The sequence below is a fragment of the Vitis vinifera genome, chromosome 14 (genome assembly GCF_030704535.1).
Source record: "Vitis vinifera cultivar Pinot Noir 40024 chromosome 14, ASM3070453v1".
Classification (NCBI taxonomy): domain Eukaryota; kingdom Viridiplantae; phylum Streptophyta; class Magnoliopsida; order Vitales; family Vitaceae; genus Vitis; species Vitis vinifera.
The window spans coordinates 28,297,009-28,320,440 of record NC_081818.1 but is presented as its reverse complement, the minus strand read 5'-3'; the positions used below and the strand labels follow the sequence as shown (position 1 = coordinate 28,320,440).

The 23,432-nt window shown below is 37.9% G+C and overlaps 2 protein-coding genes across 8 annotated transcripts; both read right to left on the bottom strand.

Moving 5' to 3' along the window:
- On the bottom strand, positions 1 to 2,346 carry LOC100264617 (uncharacterized). Its single transcript, XM_002275240.5, has 4 exons — positions 1,912 to 2,346; positions 1,308 to 1,361; positions 625 to 684; positions 1 to 319 (listed from the first exon to the last, which is right to left on the bottom strand). The coding sequence occupies exons 1-4, from the start codon at positions 2,341 to 2,343 to the stop codon at positions 191 to 193; spliced, it is 675 nt and encodes a 224-aa protein (XP_002275276.3). The 5' UTR covers positions 2,344 to 2,346; the 3' UTR covers positions 1 to 190.
- A 736-nt stretch (positions 2,347 to 3,082) lies between these two features.
- LOC100242330 (uncharacterized) lies at positions 3,083 to 23,278 on the bottom strand. Of its 7 annotated transcripts, none has more exons than XM_010662654.3 (10): positions 23,078 to 23,258; positions 22,506 to 22,636; positions 15,542 to 15,700; positions 15,002 to 15,082; positions 14,350 to 14,448; positions 13,425 to 13,517; positions 13,190 to 13,333; positions 11,189 to 11,296; positions 3,459 to 3,510; positions 3,083 to 3,373 (listed from the first exon to the last, which is right to left on the bottom strand). In XM_010662654.3, exons 2-10 carry the CDS (start codon positions 22,602 to 22,604, stop codon positions 3,342 to 3,344), a joined length of 867 nt encoding a protein of 288 aa, XP_010660956.1. In that variant the 5' UTR covers positions 22,605 to 22,636; positions 23,078 to 23,258; the 3' UTR covers positions 3,083 to 3,341. The 7 variants fall into 7 exon arrangements, with proteins under 7 accessions (XP_010660956.1, XP_002280233.2, XP_010660957.1 ...); XM_002280197.5 differs by having other exon boundaries at positions 14,350 to 14,445; XM_010662655.3 differs by lacking the exon at positions 11,189 to 11,296 and having other exon boundaries at positions 23,078 to 23,278.
- Positions 23,279 to 23,432: the final 154 nt, after the last annotated feature.

The window sequence follows — 23,432 nt, the reverse complement described above, 5'->3', positions numbered from 1 at the left end:
TGAGGATATAAAAATGATTTTCAAATAGTATATAAACTACCAAATAAAGGATGCCTTTAAAAATTGACAATGGTTGGTAAATACCATACACTTTCCAGCATCTGCTGACAGGATAACAAGTTTTTCAGAAAACAGAGCAAAAGGATACATCTTTTCCCTTGGATTTTGACAATAACTCAGCCTACAAGATCTACTCAATGATGTCCTCTTCATCCTCAAAACTCAAATTCAATGTCTGTAACTTGAAGCCTGAACCTTGTATGGTCTCAACCAAACTAGAAGCCACGCCAGTAGCTTGTACTGTCGTCTGTTTTGTTAACTACACAAAGAAAAAAGGATCATCTTTCAATATAGTTAATTACATATAGAATTCACACAAAAAATATGTAACAGACATGACAAACAATTAGTCATAAAACTCCCACCATGCCATCTATGCAGCCACCAAATTCAAGAGGTGGTTCCCTGCTTAAAGGGTTAAATTGAAAAGTTGACAGATGGAGAGGTGCATAGCCGCATTATCAGGATCCAAGTGGGGGAAAAAAAAACCAACCATATCATGTATGTTTTATTTACTGCAATGCAGTTGAAGTATTTGGCAGATATAAGAAGTAATGGTCATACCGCAACACTTGCAATACCCTCAACAACCTGAACCTTCAAAGTGGTAATGCCTTCTGTTTCCTACAATATGATAAGAATGATTGGTAATTGCAAAAGTTGACAAATAAACAGTATCAAACTTTTAGTCAATATGGCAGACAATATTTGAGTGATTACTACTCCCATAGAGCCACCAATCCTTGGGTCCATTTGGATAAAAATCCAATCATGCTATACTTTCAACTTTTATAACCACTAATATTTGTCTTTTTAAACCCAAATCAATCATACATGTCAGAATCTGATTAAAATCTGTTTGAACTTAGCACCTAGCTTTGTCCAATAAAGGTTTGATTTAGATGCTGCATAGGACCAGCAAAACTTCACTTCAAACTCAGATCCTTGATACATCCAATTGATCCAAACTTGAATCCTGGCAGAGCACTCTAAGTTCAACTCACTCATTCCCCCTCCTGCCAATCTTCTTTTTCTCATTTCTTTTTGTTTAAAGTTAGATGACTACAGAATAAAATTTTAAATAATAAGAAAGTGTACACCTTTCCATTCTTTCTAAAGGCTTATCTTATGCATTACTGGTAAGATCATCTTCATAAGGCAATGAAGGGAACAATGTGATGGGAATAAAAGCACACACATCAATACAGCCACATAAAGAAAATTTTGAGGAGAATGCCCTGGTTTACCTCTAAAGCCTTGGTCACTGTAGGAATAGCTGTTTCATTCATGGTCCCTTCAGCCTTACATTTGAAAAGAGAGAACATCAGTGATATGTTAAGAAGATACAAATCAACCAGGCATAAAATAAGAACAAACCGAGACACACAATCATTCAGATATTTATCAGCATGTTTATCAAAACCCGAAACCTTAAAGTGGAACAAGGATTAAGCATCAGACACTCAACTCCACAAAACCTTAAACCCAACTAGTAAAGAACAGGTAACCACATACATATATTAAATGAATCACAAGCGTTCACGCAAACTCAAGACCCCAAATGCATGACCAAACCCTCTAAAAAGGAATTTTCTCTCTAAACCTAGAAACAAACAAAAATCACCCACATTGTGAAAATTGAACCCGATCAATGTATTCAGAAATCAACTCAATTGATAAATACTACAAATAAAGCCAGAGCACGGAATTGAAGTTCCATAACTCAGTGTTCAGGACCTGCAAAGAATTTGTCAGGCTCAGAAATTAAACTCAACGGGTCTGTTAAGACTTCGGCCCATTCCCGAAAAATCCACAACCATATAATGAAAAGCTTATGACAGGGCAACCCACCTGAAAGAACATGGTGAGGATGTCAGAAGGCGAGACCGGGACCGAAACGGGCTGGTCGACCGATGACCCTTCTTCTCCTTCTTCTCCTTCTTCTTCTGGAACTAGGGTTTCTTCTGCCACCGACCTAATCTTTCTGCTTCCGTGGGACCGGTTCTCATTCTTCACTGTTAAACGGCCGAAACAATTGGCGGCACAGTTTCTGTGAACCGGAAACTTCATAAAAGAAGAAGAATGGCGGGAAGCTCCATGGCAGTGGATGCTGGTTTTGCAGATTGAAGATAGAGACGAAACTGCAGCAATCGTAGCCATTGATTTGTGGGCTTCCTCAGGATTTTGGGAGGGTTTTGCGTTTCCACAGTTGGGGTTCGGTTTATTTCCCTCGCTATCCACAAGCTTTGGGTTATCACGTTTATGGTTCATCAACGGGAACATTTAGAGTGTGAGTACTCGTACCAATTCCAAGCAGTGAGATAACTCCACGTGTCCCACCCAAATGGGTTGTTTTTTCTTCTTCTGTTCTTGTCCCTTTAATAAATCTCGTCACTTAAAAATAATAATGGTAATAAAAAAATAATTAAACATATATATATATATATATATATATATATTTTTTTTTTTTTTTTTTAATAACAAATGCCTATTTGAAAATCTAAAAATTCTCATTTTGTATTTTGTCTTCAAATATTTTTTTAAAATAATTTAAATCTATAATGTTTTATTTTCAATGATTATTCATATTTATATAATTATTTTTTGAAACAATCTGCAAAAAACCAAGTGAAAACATTTACTATCAAACATATTTTCGAGTTTGGAAAATAGTTCCAAGTACTCAAAATTTCCTAAGATTTTCTAACCTAATCTATCTACATTTTGGAAGTAGGCGCAACACGATAATATCGAGTTATTGGTAAGCATAAAATCAAAGAAAAAAACCATCATGCTTCTACCACAACTGAATGCAGAAGTTAAAGGCCATCAAAGCAGGCTTTAAGTACCCTTAATCTTGCACAAATTTAGAAAAACATGGCAGTGCATGTAACACTCAAGTGAGCTTGGGCATTGGCCAATTAGAACCATTTCTCAGTTGCAAGATCACCACAATTGGCCCAGAATATAAGGCAAAACATAAGGGAGGAAGAACCACTGAAAGGAGAAGAAAACATGCACATGCACTAAAAATCTACTTAAATATATTCATCTATTCATGGAATTCATTGATAACATAATTGAACCCCCAATGCCCAAGATGCAGGAATTCAAGAAGGATTCATAACTTCGAAACCGGAAAATGATAATTAGAGTAACAGTGCAACATCAAGGGCTGAGCAGGTCGTTTCAAGATATTGTTTTAATTTGTTGCATTTGTTAATCTGTTTGATATTAGAGCAGCAGCTGTAAAACCTCTTCTAAGCAGTAGCCCCTTCAAACTACTTTTTATATTCCTCTTGAACTTGACCATCTGAGTAAGCATAAGATCACATCAGTTATTTGCTGAGAAAAAACTCAAAGATGCCAAAAAATAAAAAGTGCTCGACAGCTCTCACTCGTTAGATTTACAGCTAGATTTGCTTGAGCATCAGCTTCAGAGTTGAATTCCTTGAAAAGAAACAGATATATGTCAAGATGAAACCAGAACTGGCATGGTGGAGAAAAGAAAATTGGTATTTGCAAACAGCAAAATAAAAGATAGCAGCATTGACAATTGATTATAAACAATAACATTGTCGGTAGTATTTGCTTGACAATGCACATTGATTATTGAAACAAATAAAAACTTATATTATCCACATTTGAGGGAAGCAGAAATGAAAACCAAACCCAATGGCTTGCCAACCAGTGCATTCAACTGTTCCAAGAGGTTGCGGCAACAAATCATGCAATGCATATTGTCCAGATTGTAGCAATGATATTTCAGCAACAGAGCTCAAAATATGCACAGCATGAACCCATAAGAATTAAAGCATACTAGATGTTTATAAGCATTGATTAGGTAATAATTGTACTCAAAGAAGTTCTGGAGAGCCCAACTAAAGGGGTCCTGTCAACTCAATAGACATGATGACTGCATGAACTTGGCTTCATGATAGGGAGCATAGGACCAAGAAGTTGTGGTGCTAAAAGAGTGCAGACTAAGCTTCAGATCATAGGGAACCAAATAATGGTTCTTTAAAAATATGCAATAAATAACTATACTTGAATCTCATACATTGTGGCTTTCTGACTTGCCTCTTGGACACAAAATTCTACTTCTGCCTCTCTTTCCAAGGTTGCAATAGGCTTATTTGGCTTATTAGAGCATTAAAATGAGTAGGTTGCATATTCCATATAAGCTCAATTCTTTAATTTTAATAAATAACATGATTTACAATTTTCATGATCAAATTCTGCTAAAGAAATATTTACACTGCTATTGTTCTTATTCTGTTTTACCTCCATTCTAAGTGGTGCACTTGTGTCTTCAAGGGCTACAGAAAAGAAAATGCAACAACTCCATTTCAACATACCTCTGTATGTCTATATATTAGTTACTACCTAGATATCACATAACTGAGTCCACATATCCAAGACACTGATGATATAAACACCAGAACGCACAATAAGGTTCATTAATGGTAAAACATTTTTAATTCATAGGTGAAACAATTCATAAGAAACAAAAACTTATTCATGGAATATTATAGTCCTCACAAACATAGTTGTTAACTCGTAAAACATATCGTGGTCCAAATTGTTTATAACTCTAGGCCCTTCCTCTATTATTGATTTTGTGGATTGGATAGGGTCTTGTTGAGGGGTGCCCTTTTTTGTTAGTCCCTCTTTTTTTTTTTTTGGTGACGCTTTAAGCGCCCCTTGTATACTCCTTATGTATTTTGGGGTGCTTTTGGCGTTCCTCATTTTTAATACACATTTTTTTCTTTACCTATCAAAAAAGAAAAAAAAATCATTTTTCTATTTTTTTGTATAGTATATCGTATCATATCATGTATTGTAATTTTTTTTATATAGCGAAACATAAATAGAATATATATATATATATATATATATATATATATATATATATATATATATATATATGTGCATGCATATGTATTGAAAGTATAAAGTATGAAGTACAAAGAAATATATAACCAATTTTATGAAAGATGGCAGGATCTAAAGAGTTAAATTATATCATATAATATGAAAGCGTTTAATATTAGATTTTTGACAAGTCCAAATTAATAAAATATGACTCTAATATATAAATTCATCACATAATCCAAAAAATAAACTTCTTCAATTTTTAGCTATGACTTTTAGTTCCAAATTCTAACCAAGCATAAGCACTTATTGTGTTGTTGATTGATTGATATATATTTATATATATACACATACTTCAAAGTTCCAACTTTATCATGTTTGTTATCATTCCTTCCCCATCAAAAAAGAAATTAAAAAAAAACTAATATATTAAGTAAAAAAATTTCTTTACTAATCACCATCATTTTCAACATCAACATTCAAATTATTCAAATGAAAATTCTTCAATACTCATTGTAAAAATAAATTTACTTGACTTTTAATTTAACATTTGACAACAAGAACGTACTTTTTCATATAAGATTATTTTACCTATTTCTCCTTTTTATGTTCAATTTTTAATTTTTTTAGTACATTTTAAACAAGCAATATAGTAAATTCTTTTAAGAAAAAAAATTGATTTGAATAGTTAAAGACTCATATATTGTTGTATCATTATATCACATATAGTATTGTGAAAGAAGTCCAAAGAGGAAAGCTAAGGCAAGGGCCTTAGCCAAAAAGCTTACTAGCATAAGAGCGCTCACCCTTTTTTGTTGGCTTTGAAGAACTTTTAATTTAGCATTTAACAACAAGAATATAGCTTTTTATATAAAATTATTTTACCTATTTCTCCTTTTTATATAACAAATTCTTTCGACAAAAAATAATAATAATAATTTGACTTTTCTTAAAAATTATGGAAAATAGTTGAAGATTTATATATTGTTATATTGTTATATCATGTATAATAGTGTATTGTAAATATATCGTAAGAAACACTTTAAGATAAGATATGGATTGTGATATGTATCGATTTCCATAAAAAAGTGTATTGTATTATTGTATTTGTTGAGAGAGAGAGAGAGAGAGAGGAGAAAAACCTTATTCACATTCATGTAATGTCTACTTACAATTGAGAGATATATATATACAAGGCTAGGAGTCCTAACTACCATACATGTGACCTATATTAACAAGGAAAGATAGTATACTATACATACATTATATTCAACACTCCCCCTCAAGCTGGAGCATATACGTCATATGCACCAAGCTTGTTACAAATATATTTAATCCTAGGACCTCTGAGAGATTTAGTGAAGATGTCTGCTAGTTGATCATTTGAATTGACAAAACTTGTAGCAATACATCCTGATGCGATCTTCTCTCTAATGAAATGACAGTCAACTTCAATATGCTTGGTCCTTTCATGAAAGACTGGATTGGATGCAATATGTAATGCGGCCTGGTTATCACAGATGAGTTTCATCTGTTCATCCTTTCCAAATCTCAACTCCTGAAGAAGATGTCTCAACCATATGAGTTCACATGTTGCCAAAGTCATAGCTCGATACTCGGCTTCAGCGCTAGATCTGGCCACTACATCTTGTTTCTTATTCTTCCAAGATATTAGATTACCTCCAATAAAAACACAGTACCCTGAAGTGGAACGTCTATCTGTGGGTGAGCCAGCCCAATCTGCATCTGTGTAACCAACAACTTGAGTATGACCTCTGTTCTCGTACAATACACCTTGGCCTGGTGTACTTTTGATATATCGAAGAATACGGATTACGGCATCCCAATGGCTATCACATGGTGACTGTAGGAATTGACTGACAACACTCACAGGAAAAGAAATGTCTGGACGAGTAATGGTGAGATAGTTCAATTTACCTACGAGCCGTCGATATCTCCCGGGGTCTCCTAAAGGCTCCCCCTGTCCTGGTACAAGTTTGACATTCGGATCCATAGGTGTGTCTACCGGTTTACAGTCTAACATACCGGTTTCTTCCAGGATGTCTAAAGCATACTTCCTTTGGAAAAGGACCACACCAGAACTGGATTGAGCTATCTCAATTCCCAAGAAATACTTGAGTTTCCCCAAGTCTTTGGTCTGAAAGTGGGTAAAAAGATGTTACTTTAGTTTCTGAATACCATCCTGATCACTGCCTGTAATGACGATGTCATCCACATAAACAACCAGATAAATACACTGCCCCAAGGAGTTATGATGATAAAAAACTGAATGGTCTGCTGTACTGCGAAGCATGCCAAACTCTTGAACAACAGAACTAAAACGGCTAAACCATGCTCGAGGAGATTGTTTCAAGCCATATAGAGAACGGCGTAACCTGCACACTAAACCAGACTCCCCCGGAGCAACAAAACCAGGAGGTTGCTCTATATAAACTTCCTCGGCAAGATCACCATGAAGGAAGGCATTTTTAATATCCAACTGATAAAGAGGCCAAGAACACATAGCAGCCATGGAGAAAAGCAAGCGGACAGAAGCAATCTTGGCAACAGGGGAGAATGTGTCACCATAATCAGAACCATAAACTTGAGTATAGCCTTTAGCAACTAAGCGGGCCTTAAAGCGATCAACCTGACCATCAGGACCAACCTTAACTGCATAGACCCAACGACAACCAACTGTAGATTTACCAGAGGGTAAAACAACAAGATCCCAAGTGCCATTAGAGTGCAGAGCAGCCATTTCATCCACCATTGCCTGTCGCCAGCCTAGATGGGAAAGAGCTTCATGGGTGCTCTTTGGAAGAGAAACAGAGGATATAGCAGAAACAAAAGCAGAATAGGGTGAAGATAATCGATGATAACTCAAAAAATTGTAAATAGGATGAGGATTACGAGTAGAGCGAGTACCTTTCCGAACAGCAATGGGTAAGTCATTAGGAGAAGGCAGAGCCGGGGCAGGTGAAGCCGAAGGGATAGGAAGTGAGTCAGCAGGCGCCTCAGGAAAAGGGAGAGGAGCAACGACACGAGGGCGACGATGATAAACCTGAAGTGGTCGAGGGGGCATAGCATCAGGTGGGGAGACAATGGGAATGGGCAAGACTTCAGAAACAGGAAGAGACTCAGAAGTGGTGGAAAAGAATGGTGAGACCTCAAAGAAGATGACATCAGTGGAGATAAAGTACCGATGAGTCTCAAGGGAATAACAACGATAACCCTTCTGAAGTCTAGAATATCTCAAGAAGAGGCACTTCATGGCTTTGGCGGAAAGCTTGTCCTGTCCAGGAGTGAGAATATGAACAAAGCAAGTACAACCAAAGACACGAGGAGGAAGGAAATAAAGTGGTTGGTCAGGGAAAAGAAGGGAGTGAGGAATCTGATCGTGTAAGACAGAGGAGGGCATACGATTAATCAAATAACAAGCGGTAAGAACAGCGTCCCCCCAAAAGCGAAAAGGAACGTGACTATGGAGGAGGAGAGTACGAGCTGTCTCAACAAGATGTCGATTCTTGCGTTCAGCTACCCCATTTTGTTGAGGAGTATGAGCACAAGAAGACTGATGAAGAATCCCATGATGAGACATAAACGAAGTAAATTGGGCTGAAAAATATTCCCTGGCATTGTCACTGCGTAACACACGAATAGAAATATTGAACTGGGTTTGGATTTCAGTATAAAATTTCTGGAAAATAGAGAATAACTCAGCTCGATTTTTCATTAAAAATAACCAAGTACATCGAGAATAGTCATCAATGAAAGTGACAAAATACTGAAATCCTAAAGTAGACGCAGTCCGACAAGGACCCCAAACATCAGTGTGGACAAGCTCAAAAGGAGACTTTGCCCGATTATTCAAACGCTTTGGGAACGAGACACGAGTATGTTTCCCAAGCTGACAGGACTCACACGGAAGCGACGACAAAGTGGAAAAACGAGGAACCATCTTCTGGAACTTGGAGAGACTAGGGTGGCCCAGACGATTGTGAATGAGGAGAGGAGCATCAGTGGAAATGCAAACTGTAAGAGATGAATCTGAGGTGAGGTGATAGAGGCCTTGAGACTCACGTCCTATGCCAATCGTCTTCCCCGTACTCCGGTCCTGCAAGGTCACAAATTTATCAGAAAAGGTAATAGAGCAATTAAGAGTACGAGTGATTTTGCTGATAGAAATAAGATTAAAAGGACATTCAGGAGTATAAAGGACAGAAGTGAGAGGTAGAGAAGGCAGAGGAAGGGCCAAACCAATACCTTTAGCCACAGTTTGAGAACCATTAGCTAAGGTAACAGTAGGTAAATCAAAGGTAGTAGTAATAGAGGAGAAAAGATCCTTATTACCAGATAGGTGATCAGATGCTCCAGAATCTAGAATCCAGGGTCCAAGAGAAGATGTGTGGGTAAGGCAGGCAGAGGCATTACCAGGCTGGGCAACAGAGGCAATAGAAGCCTGAGATGTCTGAGATGCGGAGGAGCTCGGAGGCTGAGGCAACGGAGAATCAGAGGACTGGGCCATATGGGCAGTGCGAGGAGGTCTTCCATGTAACTGATAGCAACGATCGCGAGTGTGGCCAAGTTTATTGCAATAGGTGCAATGAGGACGTTGGCCTCTACCTCGGGTACCACTGCGTCCTCCTCGAGAGGTAGTTTGAGAAACTAACACAGAAGAATCTGAAGCGCTATCAGATGGCACAGTCTAAGTGGACGAGATACGGAGGAGGCGAGCAAACACATCATCCAAGGACGGAACTGATGAACTACCAAGAATCTGATCACGAATAGGCTCAAGATCCGGACGGAGGCCAATAAGAGTAAGGACCATGAAGAACTTGTCAAGCTGTGTTTGTTGAGCCCCAACATCAGGAGTAAGAGGCATCACAGTCAAGAACTGCTCCTTAAGAGAGGCAATCTGACCAATATAAGTAGATAGATCCAAGTCCTGTTGGCTGAGATGGACAATAGCAGAAGCCACCTTATAAAAACGCTGGATATCATTTGTGTATAATCCTTTGGCCTGAGTCCAAAATTTAAAACAAGTTTTATAGGCCTGAAGATGAAGAAGAATTCGGGGATCAACCGATTGCCATAATACACTACATAACTGTGCATCTATCTTCCTCCACTGTACGCGGTCAACCTCAGGGATATCTGCCTCCTGGGTAACCAAGTGATCCTCATATCCTTGACCCATAAACCAAAGTTCAACAGAGGCAGACCAGGAGAGATAATTCTCACTGCCAACCAATTTCTCTGAGGTAATCAGAGGAGATCCAGAGATAACAGAGGTAAAGATTTGATTTTTGGTGGGCATATTCACGTATTTGGATCGAAGAGAGCCCTAAGATGGGTTCAGATTTCGGCGGAGAGAGAAAAACAGTGAAACCACGGCTGTGAGAGGTGCAATCAATGGAGAAAAAAAGGTTGTGTCGTGCCTGGAAAGGAAGAGAAGCAGCACCCAAGCCTCGAAGATGGAGGGGGAGCCCTGTCGGAGGTGGCCGGAATGGCAAGAAAGCCAAAAACAAGGAAAAAATGGAGATGCAGGGCTCGGGGAGGACTGCCGGAGGGCTAGAAGGCCAAGACGGCGCCGGACGAGCCTGGAGAGGTGTCGGAAGTGGGCGGAAAGTGAGCCACGCGCCGTCATGCGCCGGCGCGTGGGTGACAGTCCAGAGGAGAAGAGTGGCGCGTGGGGGCGCGTGAGATTCCGGTTGCCGGTGGGGTTTCCACTGGCGTGTAGATCAGCCTCCGGCGTTTCGGAATATGTGGTCGTTGCCTGGAAAAGAGGTCGCCGGAAAATTTTGCCGGAAAAGGTTGCCGGCGTGGTGGAGATCTGACGGCGATGAGGTTGTCCGGGGTGGTTCGGGAAGAGAATGAGGGGACCGGAGTGAAACACGGTCACTGGACGGTTTGCCGGAATTGAGTACACGGCTAAACCGAAAAAAAAATTAGGTTTTCTCCTTTGGCTCTGATACCATGTTGAGAGAGAGAGAGAGAGAGAGGAGAAAAACCTTATTCACATTCATGTAATGTCTACTTACAATTGAGAGATATATATATACAAGGCTAGGAGTCCTAACTACCATACATGTGACCTATATTAACAAGGAAAGATAGTATACTATACATACATTATATTCAACAGTATTGTATCGCGTATCGTAAGTTTTTAACTATGCTCACAAGATTATACGCAAGTATCTAAAGATCAGTGAAGAGCCTCAAAATAAGAAGTATCTGTACGTACCCTAAGGACATGCTCAATCTGGAATGACAAAAACTTTTTGCCGAGCTCCTTGGCCTCTTCACAAAGGTCAGCCATGTTTTGGTTTTTAGTTTTCCATAACCCTTGAAACTGTTCCACGAAATACTCACAATAAATGCAAATAAAATAAGAAGGAAATAGAAATAGACTAAATAGCAACATGTGCCCATTGCTGTAAGAGTAAAACTATAAAAATAAATAACATGAGACAGTATGAAGACATCAGAGTATTAGACAATACTCCTGACATCAGAATAGCATCAAGAAGGAAGATGAATGAAATATAGGATAATTACATCTGATCAAGGCTAGAGCCTATGAACCAATCATTTCAAGACAAATTTCCAGTGCATCACCATAGCAGCAGCAATACCTTTATTGGCACAATAAAGCAGAATGAACAAAAAGGAGACACATTCAATTCCCAACTTATATGCTCTTACATGTGAATAACAATACTATGTCACATAAAATGGTAAAGTCCCATGTGAAGCTGTGGGGGGCACCCTTCTCTTTACAGAAGATCTTCATGAGGGGAAGAGAATCCACCTTGATATCAACTTTTCTTGGAAGCTCTTCAAAGAGTAAGATCACTTAAGAGCATGTAAACCCTGATCAGATCATATTTCTTTGTTTCCCTTTTCTTCTGTCTTGGGTTGAAGATGACCCTTCCCACTTGGGAGAAAAATCCACTGAGTCCATGGTACCACACATGTAAAGGCTGAATTTCAACTGTAAAATTGGCCTTGGAGTCCAACCGTCTGGGACATTATTTCCAGGAATCTTAGCAAACTATAAGTAGCCTTTGTCACTATCTACCTTCTCCTATTGAAGGCATCTTATGGTATGTACAAATATACTACACTAGCACATGATCTTAATCTTAACCACCTGTAGCTGTGAACATGAACCTAGCCTAACTCAGGCTGTAGGCATAATCTCAGCTTAGGACATTTACTTTCATCCACTGAATTACTTCATCAAACAGATCTCACCACCCAGTAGATTAAAAATATAGGGGACTCAGCACAAAATTGATTGGGCAGATTTGATTTTTATCTACATCAATTTCAAGAGCCTTGAATTAGAACCCATTTGTTAACAAGCCCAACTGTGGTTTATAATTAGAATCCTGATTGGATATTAGTGATTAGCCCCCATATCCATTAGCAAAAGTTAGTTCAACATCCAGTTCGATAATTTCGACTGGTAGGACAAAAATATGAAGTTCATGAGCATTAGAATCTAGTCAATGTTGGATACCTTGGGGGGATAACTTTGAATGTAACAAAAGGATACCAGGACATAATTCAGAACCAAAAGTGGATCTAGTTCTGGACAACACAGGTAGGAGCTGAATCAGGTAAATCACCAATCAGATGGAACCCACAGTCAAAGCGCTTGGACTTTCAACTGGTCATAATTCCAGGTTTTTAATCCCTGTCTTTGTAAGCAACTTCAGTAACCTATAAATTATTTGCAAAGAATATTTTTAACTTTATGATGAAATCATCTAATGACTATACAAAATAAAATTTATTTTAGAATCATTTGTCATTAAACTATATTTTACTAATTTAGCATGAATTCATTTTTCTTTTCCATTTCATCATTTTGTGGCATACAGCAATCTATGGGCCAGACAGCCAAAACATTCAACCATGAACCAAGCCAATCTTAACAACTGATGCTTGATGAAACAATGGTGAAAGGCTTCCAAAAGAACCATTATTGGTGGCTACTAAGGCTTGATTCAAGTGGTAAGAGGTTGGGGCGGGAATGTGTGAGGTTCCACCTTTAAGTCCCAATAGGGCTAAGAAAAAAAAACACACACTCACATACATGACTTATCAAAAACAAATAATAAAATAAATAAATATATATATATATATATCAATGAAGCAAATTAAAGCAGACAATCACAAGGAAATTAAAATAAAATAAAATAAATAAAAAAAGGAAACGAAAGAATAAACAACAAACCTGCATACAAACAAGTTGAGAGTCTCCCCGGGCACGTATGCGTTTAATGCCTTTCTTAAGAGCATATTTCATTCCTAAAATCAAGGCTCGATATTCAGCAACATTATTGGTTGCAATGCCAACACCTTCACGCAAATGGATAACCTACCAAAGCTCTGGTTCAGAAAGGGCTACATTTTTTGAAGGATACAGTCACCTCTTAGCATGATGTACAACAATTCAAGAAATTGCATACCGCACTTCCATCATCAGCTCGCAGCACCGCTCCTGCACCAGCTTGTCCAGGATTTCCTTTTGAAGCACCATCAAACTGAAGAAGCCAGGAGTGCTGTGCATAATTATAAACATGAATTAAGTATGTTACTGTCCCACAAAGTCTCAGAAACAAGTGACAAATTTATCATTCCATGCAACATAATTTTGTTTTGATGAACACCAGATATACCAGCACAAAACAATCACCAGCATTCAGGAGAAGAATTTACCAGCTTGCTTGGCACCCTCCCTTTAAAATTAGAAACTTAAAAAAACTTTATAAAAGCTTCTTGTATAAAAGTTTCCAATAAAGAAGATCTCCTAAATTCTAAAAATGAATCAAATAGAAACTTTAGAAAATGAGACTTTTAGAAAATAAAAAGTTTACAAATTCAGAAACTTTTTTTAAAGAGAAATTTTCAATAGAAAAAGACTTTAAATTCGAAATGAAACATCAAATTTTCCAAACATACACTACCATTGCATTATATAGCATGTCATAGAGTTTAACTTCTGATAAATATGCATTTGCAATCAATCGGTAACAAATTAACAGAATTAACAATGGGTATGAAATAGCAACACATAATTATATAGGCACTAGGGAACTAAATAGTCAAAATAAAAGCCCTAACATTCTAGCAAAGGGATAACTAGTTTCCGATTCAGATTTTCCTATCCTGATAAGAAGCCTAAGAAGTACCTAAACATAGTAAGCTCTGTTGCAGGACTTAAGAATCAGGAATAAAGTGCTAGATATTCAATACAAATATCTCTTGAAGAATGCAGTAAGTGTCTCGAGAAAGTAACTGATACAATCAGGAGAAACGGTTTAAGCTTTGGTACAAATCTCTAATTTGATAGGCTTGTACATGAATAGTAGAAATCTCAAGACAGAAGCTTACACAATTCGAAGACATTGCTTGAGCCTCTATACAGTTCTCTAACCTAGAATGTTTTCTCTGACAATTTGTTGAAATTGACTTTGGTCCAACTGCTCCCTGCTGAACAACAGAAACAACATATTTAGATGGTAATGTTATTAAAGCATAATTGGGCCAGAATGTAAAACTACAGAAACTAAAGCATAATTCAGTACCTAATAAATCATGGAAACTATCAAGTCTAAATTCTCAAACATTTTTTTTTTTAATGAGTAAGTCTCAATTCTCAAACATGTCTTATCCAAAGCAACATTCTATAGACTACAACAGCAGCATCCATCATGAACCATTTCTTTCTCTTTTTTTTTTGGATAGGCAATCATCATGACCCATTTCTAAGCATTAAAACGTGGGAAAAGAAAGACAACATGGATATTTTAGACCAAATTTCTACATATTTGCCATAGGATAGAGTATCGCTTCATTGTGAATTTCAAACTTCATTTTTCTATTTCCAAAAGTGATTGAAGATCTTTCAATTGCTGAAAATGCAGAACTGAGAAAAATTTTAACTTAATCATGTGTTTCTTTAATGTGAAAGTCGAAATCTTTCATGCAGGCAGACCATTCTACACAGTTTCCAATGCAGCAAATCTCACAAGTTGTAACTTACGAAATTTATAGATTCAATCGCTTCATGCAATCTCTTTTGTGGGAGATCCTGGCTAGATGTTCCCTTAGAAGAACCTGGTTGCTGAAAGTAGAATCAATATTCGTAAATATATGACCAGTATTGAATAACAAGAATTCTTTATTGTTGCATAGTAGCTAATATTAAATACTTCAACAAGCTAAATTAAAGAGAGCAAATTAAAAAGAGAGCAAAAAACACAATTATGATAACATAATATATAGATCAAATAAAAGGTTTGTACATCTCACATGGTTTTTTATAATAGGTAAAACCAGTGCCTGAGAAAGGATGCACCAAAGTACACATCACATAGTACTAATAAAATTCCATAATCAGGTTCATATTTGTTTCTGAAACAACAAGCCATACTCCTGAGGATTTTCAATAAGGTAATGTTCTTGATCAAACACCACTTTGAAGAAGTCAAAATAAAAAAATAAAAATTATTATGGTAAAAAACTTTTCAAATGAAAAAACAGTAATCATTAGCATGTGACATAGGGAGCTTAATTATCCAACCTGGAAAGGGCAAGCCTGAAGTTTGCCAAAAATATCACCTTTCACATCAGCAGCATTGATTACATAGGATGCATTCTTAAGCCCATGTGAGGCAAGGAATACTTCAGCATCCTTCGGCAGACAATATCCTTTGTACACACTTACGGAAGGATCACATACCTATAAAAGAAAATAAAACTAAAATCATTTGCGCACTCAAAACAAATATAATAAATTAAACAACATATATTGGGAATTCCTCAAAAGCGCCCATATGGCTATGTTATAAGAGAAAGACACTACTATGGCAAATAACATTAAGATGACCTCAAAAGCACTCCTAGACATGCTTATAGGTCAACTTGGATTTTGGTTGGCCTAAGCAAGATTTGAACAGGTTTGGGCCAAGCTTGGGTTAAGAAAATGTCAACCCATAACTATTAAGATTAGCGTGAGATAAAATGCAGGTAACCCAATAAAATCAAACCCGCACATTAATATTTATTATTTTATTTAATATAAAAAAAATTAATGAAAAAAGCCCTAACTTTTCTCATTTTTAAATATATAAGATTAATAGATTTATCATTTTGTTTAATTGTTTAAATTATCTTTGAATGTTAAAACTTGGGTTTAGAAGTCGTCATTTACATTAAATTAGTGACTATTGATATATTTTATGGCTTTGAGAAAGATTTCGCCTTTTTTTTTTTATAAGTAAAGCAATTGTATTAAAAAAGTGCCAAAAAAAGCACCTAAAGTATACACAATGTATACGAGGCCAAAAAAGGAAGAAAAGACAAAAAGCAACACCCTCACTTCACTTACAACCCAACCAATCTATGAAGTCAAAAAGGGACAATAAACTAGACTCTATATATACCCTGACTCACTCCAAAAACATGTACATAAAGGAGCGTAAAATAGCGTGGTCTGTTAGTTCAAAGTCTTTAAAGGCTCTTCGGTTTCTCTCCTTCTACAAGGTCCAAAACAAGCACAAAGGAGTTGCTTTCCAAACCTTCTTTCTTTTCTTCCCAACAAAGGCACCTTGCTAGCTAATGAGAGCAGGCTAAATTGAGAACAACATCACCCACTGTACACCAAAAATAGCAAAAATAAGGTGCCATAACACAATTGCCTTAGGACAGTGAAGGAGAATATGGTTTGCTCACTCCACTTGACCCTTACACCAATAACATCTGTTTGGAAGACTCCAACCCCTCATTCTTAACAAATCCAAAGTTAGAATTTTTTCTCAAACTGCTTCCCAAGCAAAGAAGCTAACTCTCATGGACATCCAAGGATTTCATACCATGCTTATGGGGAAACCTTTCAGGTAACAACCTACTAAGGAGGAGTAGAAAGATTTGACTAAAAAAGTGCCTTCCTTTAACAATCGCCAAACCATAACATCTTGTACTCTTTTGATTATTTGCCTTTGCAACCTTCTAAGCAACCCTTCCACCTCACCTAATTCCCAATCATTTATCTGTCTTGTGAACACTAGATTCCAACAACCCACTTCCACAACCTACTCCCACATCTGATCTACCCAAACTTCTTTATCAGTGGCAATTGAAAACAACTCTAGAAAAGTCATAGCTAAGGGTTCCTCCCCACATCGCCTATCTTTTCAAAACCTCACCATCTTGCCATTTCCCACCCTAAAGCCATTCCTGTCATTGAACCCCTTCCACCCACACCGAATCGCCTTCCAAAGACTTACCCCATAGCCTTCCGTTGAAGTTCTAGAACACCAACACCCCCCTCCCCCCTCCTTTTTTTTCCTCTCCATACTTCCCAACAACCACTTATTTTCAAAAGGAATCATTCTCAGAAGCAAATCTCCAACACCACTTCTCAAGAAGGGCCTTATTTAGAAAAGATAACTTTCTAACTCCCAGATCCCCTTCCTTTTTATTCAAGCCAACATTTGACCAACTTACAAGATGAGGCCTTCTTTAGAGCTCTTCCACCACCCCACCCCCCCAAAGGAAGTCCCTTTAGACCTTTTCCAATCTAAGACTCACCTTACGCCTTATGAGGGATCATAAATAAAGACATGAAATATATTGGTAGACTAGATAAAGTCAATCTCCCTCCTTTTGACAAGTATTCCCTCTTTCACAAAGCCAGTCTTTTTTGAAATCTTTCCTCTGCTACATCCCAAGCTTGAATGGATTTGAAAGAGACTCCCAAAGGGAGGCCCAAATAAATAGAAAGGAGAAAGTCCACTCTGCAACCCACCACCAAAGCCAAATCCTCTATATTAGAAACCCCCCACACCGGGATAAGCTCACTTTTATAAAAAATTAATTTTTAAGCTAGAAACTGCCTCTAACCACATGAACGTCCAACTCAAAGCCTCTAAATGCTCCTTATTTGATTCACTAAAAATCAGAGTATCATCAGTAAAAAGAAGATGGGACACCACCCTACCCACACCACATCTCCCACTAGCCAAAAAACCTTGAATGGAGCCTCCTTCCATAGCCTTCTTCAAAATACTAGAAAGCACCTCCATTGTCAAAATAAAAAGAAAGGGGGAAAGGGGGTCTCCCTATCTTAGACCTTTGGAACTTGCGAAGAAACTAGCAGAAGTTTCGTTAATCAAAATCGAAACACAAGCAAAGGAAATGCACCACCTCATCCACCTAACCCATTTAGCCCTAAAGCTCATTTTTTCCATGACTACAATTAAGAACTCCCAGTTCACATGGTCATTTTTTTTTTTATCAATAAGCAAAATAATTGTATTGTAAAGAGGCGCTAAAATAGCAACCATAGAATTACAGTATAAAGATACTCACCCCCTTACAAAATGACCTAAAACAACAAGGAAAAAACAAAAAACCTTCTCCCTCATCGCGAACCCACCCAATCTACAAAATCTATTAAGGTAGAAGGACCATCTTTTATCCACAATTTGGTTTCTGACCAAAGTAAATACACAAAAGAAGCTTTCAGCCTTTGGATGGACAATACGCTATCTTCAAAAGCAATTTTATTTCTTGCCTTCCAAATGACCCAAAACAAGCATAACGGTCCCACTTGCCACACCACCTTCCTTTTCTTACCCACAAAAGAGCCCCTCCACCCCTAAAAAGGTTTCCTTTACCGAAAAAGGGAACACCCAAGATACTCCAAATAAAGAAAGGAGCAACATCCATACTTCCCTTGTTTTTTCACAATGAAGGAGAAGGTGATCAATCGACTCCTCACACGTTTGGCATAGAAAGCATCTATTAGCCAAAGCCCACCCCCTCTTTTGCAAATGGTCCAAGGTTAGAACTCTTCTCCACGAAGCCTTTCAAGCAAAGAAACTTAATTTGGGCTGCACACCAGAGTTCCAAATAATCTTCGAAGGGAAAGAAGCAAGAGAAACCGGCTGCAAAGTCCTATACAAAGATTTTACCGAAAAAACCCCATCCTTTGAAGATATCCACCTCATCCATACTAACCTTCTTCCCATCCAAGCAACAAAACAACCTTTCCACCTCTTCCAACTCCCAATCATTGAAAGGTCTATTGAAACGAGTACTCCAACTTCCCCCCTCTTTCCCCTGCAATTGTCCAAACTTCATTTACCCAATCCTCTTTGAAAGTTGCTAGAGCAAATAAGGAAGGGAAAGCATCGCACAAAGGGGTGGTTCCACACCACTTGTCTTTCCAAAACCTCACCTTCTTTCCATCACCCACCATAAAGTCAAAAGAAGGGGTTACTATATGTCCCATCTTACTTATTGCTTTCCACAACCCGATTCCATAGGCCTCCCTAGCCTCACAAGAGCTCCACCGTCCTCTTTCATCCCCGTATTTCCTTCTAATCACTTTGTTCCAAAGGGTCTTTCTTTCAATTGCAAAGCTCCAAACCCACTTGCCAAGGAGAGCCCTATTGAAAGTCCCAAGACTCTTAACCCCCAGCCCTCTTTTTTTTTTCTACACAAACAATCGATCACCTTACTAAGTGCAGTTTTTGCTCAAGAGCCCCACCACCCCACAAAAAATCCCTTTGAATTTGCTCCAATCTCATTTTAACCACCCTAGGCATTACGAAAATAAACATAAAATAGATTGGCAAATTGGACAAAGTACTTCGAATAAAGGTAATCCTCCCCCCTTTTGAAATGTATTGACGTTTCCACATAGCCAATCTCTTTCGTAATCTTTCTTCTATTCCATCCCAACCGGCAGCAGCTTTAGAAGGAGCACCCAACGGCATTCCTAAGTAGGTGGAGGGCAATCTTCCCACCTTATATCTGAACTCATCAGCCAGCTCTTCCACATTCCCAACTCTACCAACAAGAATCAGTTCACTTTTTTCCACATTCACTCTTAACCTAGAAATTGTCTCAAACCACATTAACAACCAGCACAAATACGTCAATTGTTCCTCCTTTGCCTCACAAAAAATCAACATATCATCAACAAACAACGAATGAGAGACCTGGACCCCTTCACCCCTTTTTCCCCGAACCGAGCAGGGCGACAAAAAACCTCCAGAAACTGCTCGCTTCAGCATACAGCTAAAAGCCTCCATCACAACTACGAATAAGTAAGACGAAAGGGGGTCTCCTTGCCTGAAACCCCTTGAACTTTGAAAAACACCAGTAGGGCTTCCATTCACCATAACAGAGAAACTAGCAGTGGATGAACACCACTTTATCCATCTACGCCACCTTTCCCCAAACCCCATCTTCTCCAACACCGCTAAAAGAAAAAACCAGTCCACATGATCATAAACCTTCTCAATGTCCAATTTGCATAGAATCGCTTCTCTATTGCTTTTCAAAATGGAGTCTATTGCTTTATTAGCAATCAGCACTGCATCCATAATCTGTCGCCCCTCCACAAAAGCATTTTGAGACTTTTTTTTTTTTGATAAATAAGCACGACATATATTGTCAAAAGGCAAAAAGCCACAAAGTATACAGGGAGTATACACGGTAGCCTAAACCTCAAAGAGCAAAAAGAGAAAACAACAGCCTCACCAGCCTTTAAGTGGACGCTAACCACTCCAAAAAGCCTAAAAGCGAAGAGGACTCCTCTCCAATATACACCCTAGCCCAACTCCACAAGTTACATGCAAAAGAATTTTTGAGTTTCTGAATATCTCGGGACCCCCCCTAAAAGCTAATCTATTCATTTCCTTCCAAACTGTCTAAAAAATACACAACGGAATGAAATTCCAAATCTTTTTTCTTTTTTTACCCACAAAAGGGCTCCTCCAACTAAATAACACCTTTTTAATTGTTTCTGGGAACACCCACTGAATACCAGTCAAAGCAAGGACGATCTCCCAGAGGACTTTGACCACTATACAGTGTAAAAGAAAAGCATTTTGAGACATTAAGATCACCTTAGCTAACACTCTCATCATTCTGTTAGCCAACATCTTAGCTAACCACTTGTACAACCCTCCCACCAAGCTAATTGGCCTAAAATGCTTCAAGTCCTCAACCTCCCATTTCTTAGGAATCAACACTAGAAAGGTTGCATTCAAACTTCTAACAAAAGTCCCAGACTCATGGAACTATCTGAAAAAATTCATCACCTCCTCCTTTACAAAATCCCAAGAAAACTGCCAAAATGCCATTGAGAAACCATCAAGACCTGACGCTTTCTCTCCGCAGAAACCCGACAGCGCACCAAAGACCTCTTCCTCCGAGAAAGGCTTCTCCAACCCCTCCACATCCAACCTCTCAAAAATCAAACCATCATAGGCCTTTTCAATGTCCATTTTGTAGATGATCCCCCTTTATGAGCTCTTTAGCCTTAAGTCTAAGGACTCATTTGCTATGAGGACTACATCCAAGATTTGCCTACCCTCCACAAAAGCATGTCAGGAGTTTGCACTACTCTCCCAACCACTCTTTTTAACCTGTTAGCCAAAACTTTAGCTAGAAGCTTATAAAGGTTCCCCATCAAACTAATAGGGCAAAAGCCCCTCAAATTCTCTGCACCCCCTTTCTTAGGAATGAGCACAATAAAAGTGGCATTAAAGCTTCTCTTAAAAAGACCCGACTGATGAAAATCAGCAAAGATTTGTAATAAATCTTTTAATTATAAAGAACTTCTCTCTTAGGATTTTTATTTGATGACCTGTGAGAACATGTATCAACCCGATATGTTGGCGGACTTGACGTGGGTTGGGAATTCCCAACCTGACCTTGAGGTGGGTTTGGTACAAATTGGACATTGATAGGGGATTTTTGTACAGGTTAACCTTCTAACCTACCCCAAATGCAACCCTATTGATTAACGTGAATTCAGTTGCTGCACAATTTGAAATGAATAACCCAACCAAACTTGGCGCCTTTTGACCATACTCCCAATAAGCCAACAAATGGATGACATATAAGAGCATGGGATGCTAAAGAAGATATTATCCTTAAAATATAGCATTTTCATTTAGCATTGTAACCCTAATAGACAATGTTATTTCATATGCCAAATTTGGCAGTGCCATTTCATGTGCCAAAATAATAGTAGCATTATGTTTAGCATTGTGCATTGGAGTCATGCGCTAAATTTAGCACTTTTATTTTAGCATTTGCATAGAAGAGCAATTGCCAATGCCAAAGCATAACTTTAGCATTTTGCATTGGAGATGCTCTAAGAGGATAAATTTGCCAATTCACAACAGCAAATGGCAGTTACAACCAAAATTATTGAGATAGACTATAGTTGGTATTTTGCATCCAAAGGGATGTCCATATGAAGGCCCATCTACCTGAAGTAGCCTCAAGGAAGCCACCCCATCAAAGGCATTATAATTTTGTTCTATCCATGAAATTTTGCATGGACCACCCTGTCCTAGACTCCTAGCAAGAGCTCATGATGAAAACAGTTGAATTCAAATATAGTGATCATAGCAAACAAAAAGTCTCTTTGTTTGATGCAAGAAAAAACAACATAGCAAGAAACTTCACTTACAAACAAGGATTAACATTTGAAAATAGCTTATAAGGTAGAAAACATTTACGGAAAATCCAGCTTGAGCTTGGCATTCACTGAAACTCTTATACAAGCCAACAATATCTCCCTTTCGGACTACATAGAAAGCATCCTTCTCTTCCTCCATTATGATCCAAAACCAGCTTTGAAGTCCTGAGACTGCACCATAACACAATCCCATGAAAAATCAAAATTCATTTGATTTGCTACAAAACCCCTATACTATACTCCTTCACACGACTGACAATGCTGAAGATGAATTAAAAACCCTAACATTTAAACAACAATATCGAAACGACTAGGGTTCATTTAAATACTCACAAACAGTACCATATATAGTGATATTATTTCAAAATCCCTTTAACACAAAATAAGGCTCTTGGTGTCAACAAAAACATAGCATATTAATCTCTTGCATTATTCACGATTAACAGAACACATGCAACAACTAATGATTTCATTTTCGTTTTCTCAGCATCCAAACGGTGGATAAAGATACTGAAAAAGATCATCGACGTGTTAATAACAAGGTGAAAGAAGTTGAAACGAAACCCTAAATATGATCGATGAAATTAAAAGGGAAAAAAGGACGATCTTTACCCCGGGAAACCGAGGCTGAAGAGACAAAGAAGGGAAAGAGGAGGATTGAAGAAGCTTTTAGCCTGTGGGCCTTTGCCTACTGCCTGGGCAAAACTCTGATCGAAACGCTGCGTTTTGATCTCCAGCGCCATAAAAACGGCGTAACTCTATTTTTTCCGTTTCATTAGCTTGGGTTTGCATATCCCCAAGGCACACCATTTACCCATTTCCTAGCTTTCTAGACATGAACTCTTTGTCCAACAATCTTTTTTTTTTTTTTTAAATATATTTTTAAAATTAACAAAATAAAAAATAATTTGTAATAGCCTTCTAAAATCCCAATTTCAACTTCTAAAGTAAAAATTAGGATCTGTTT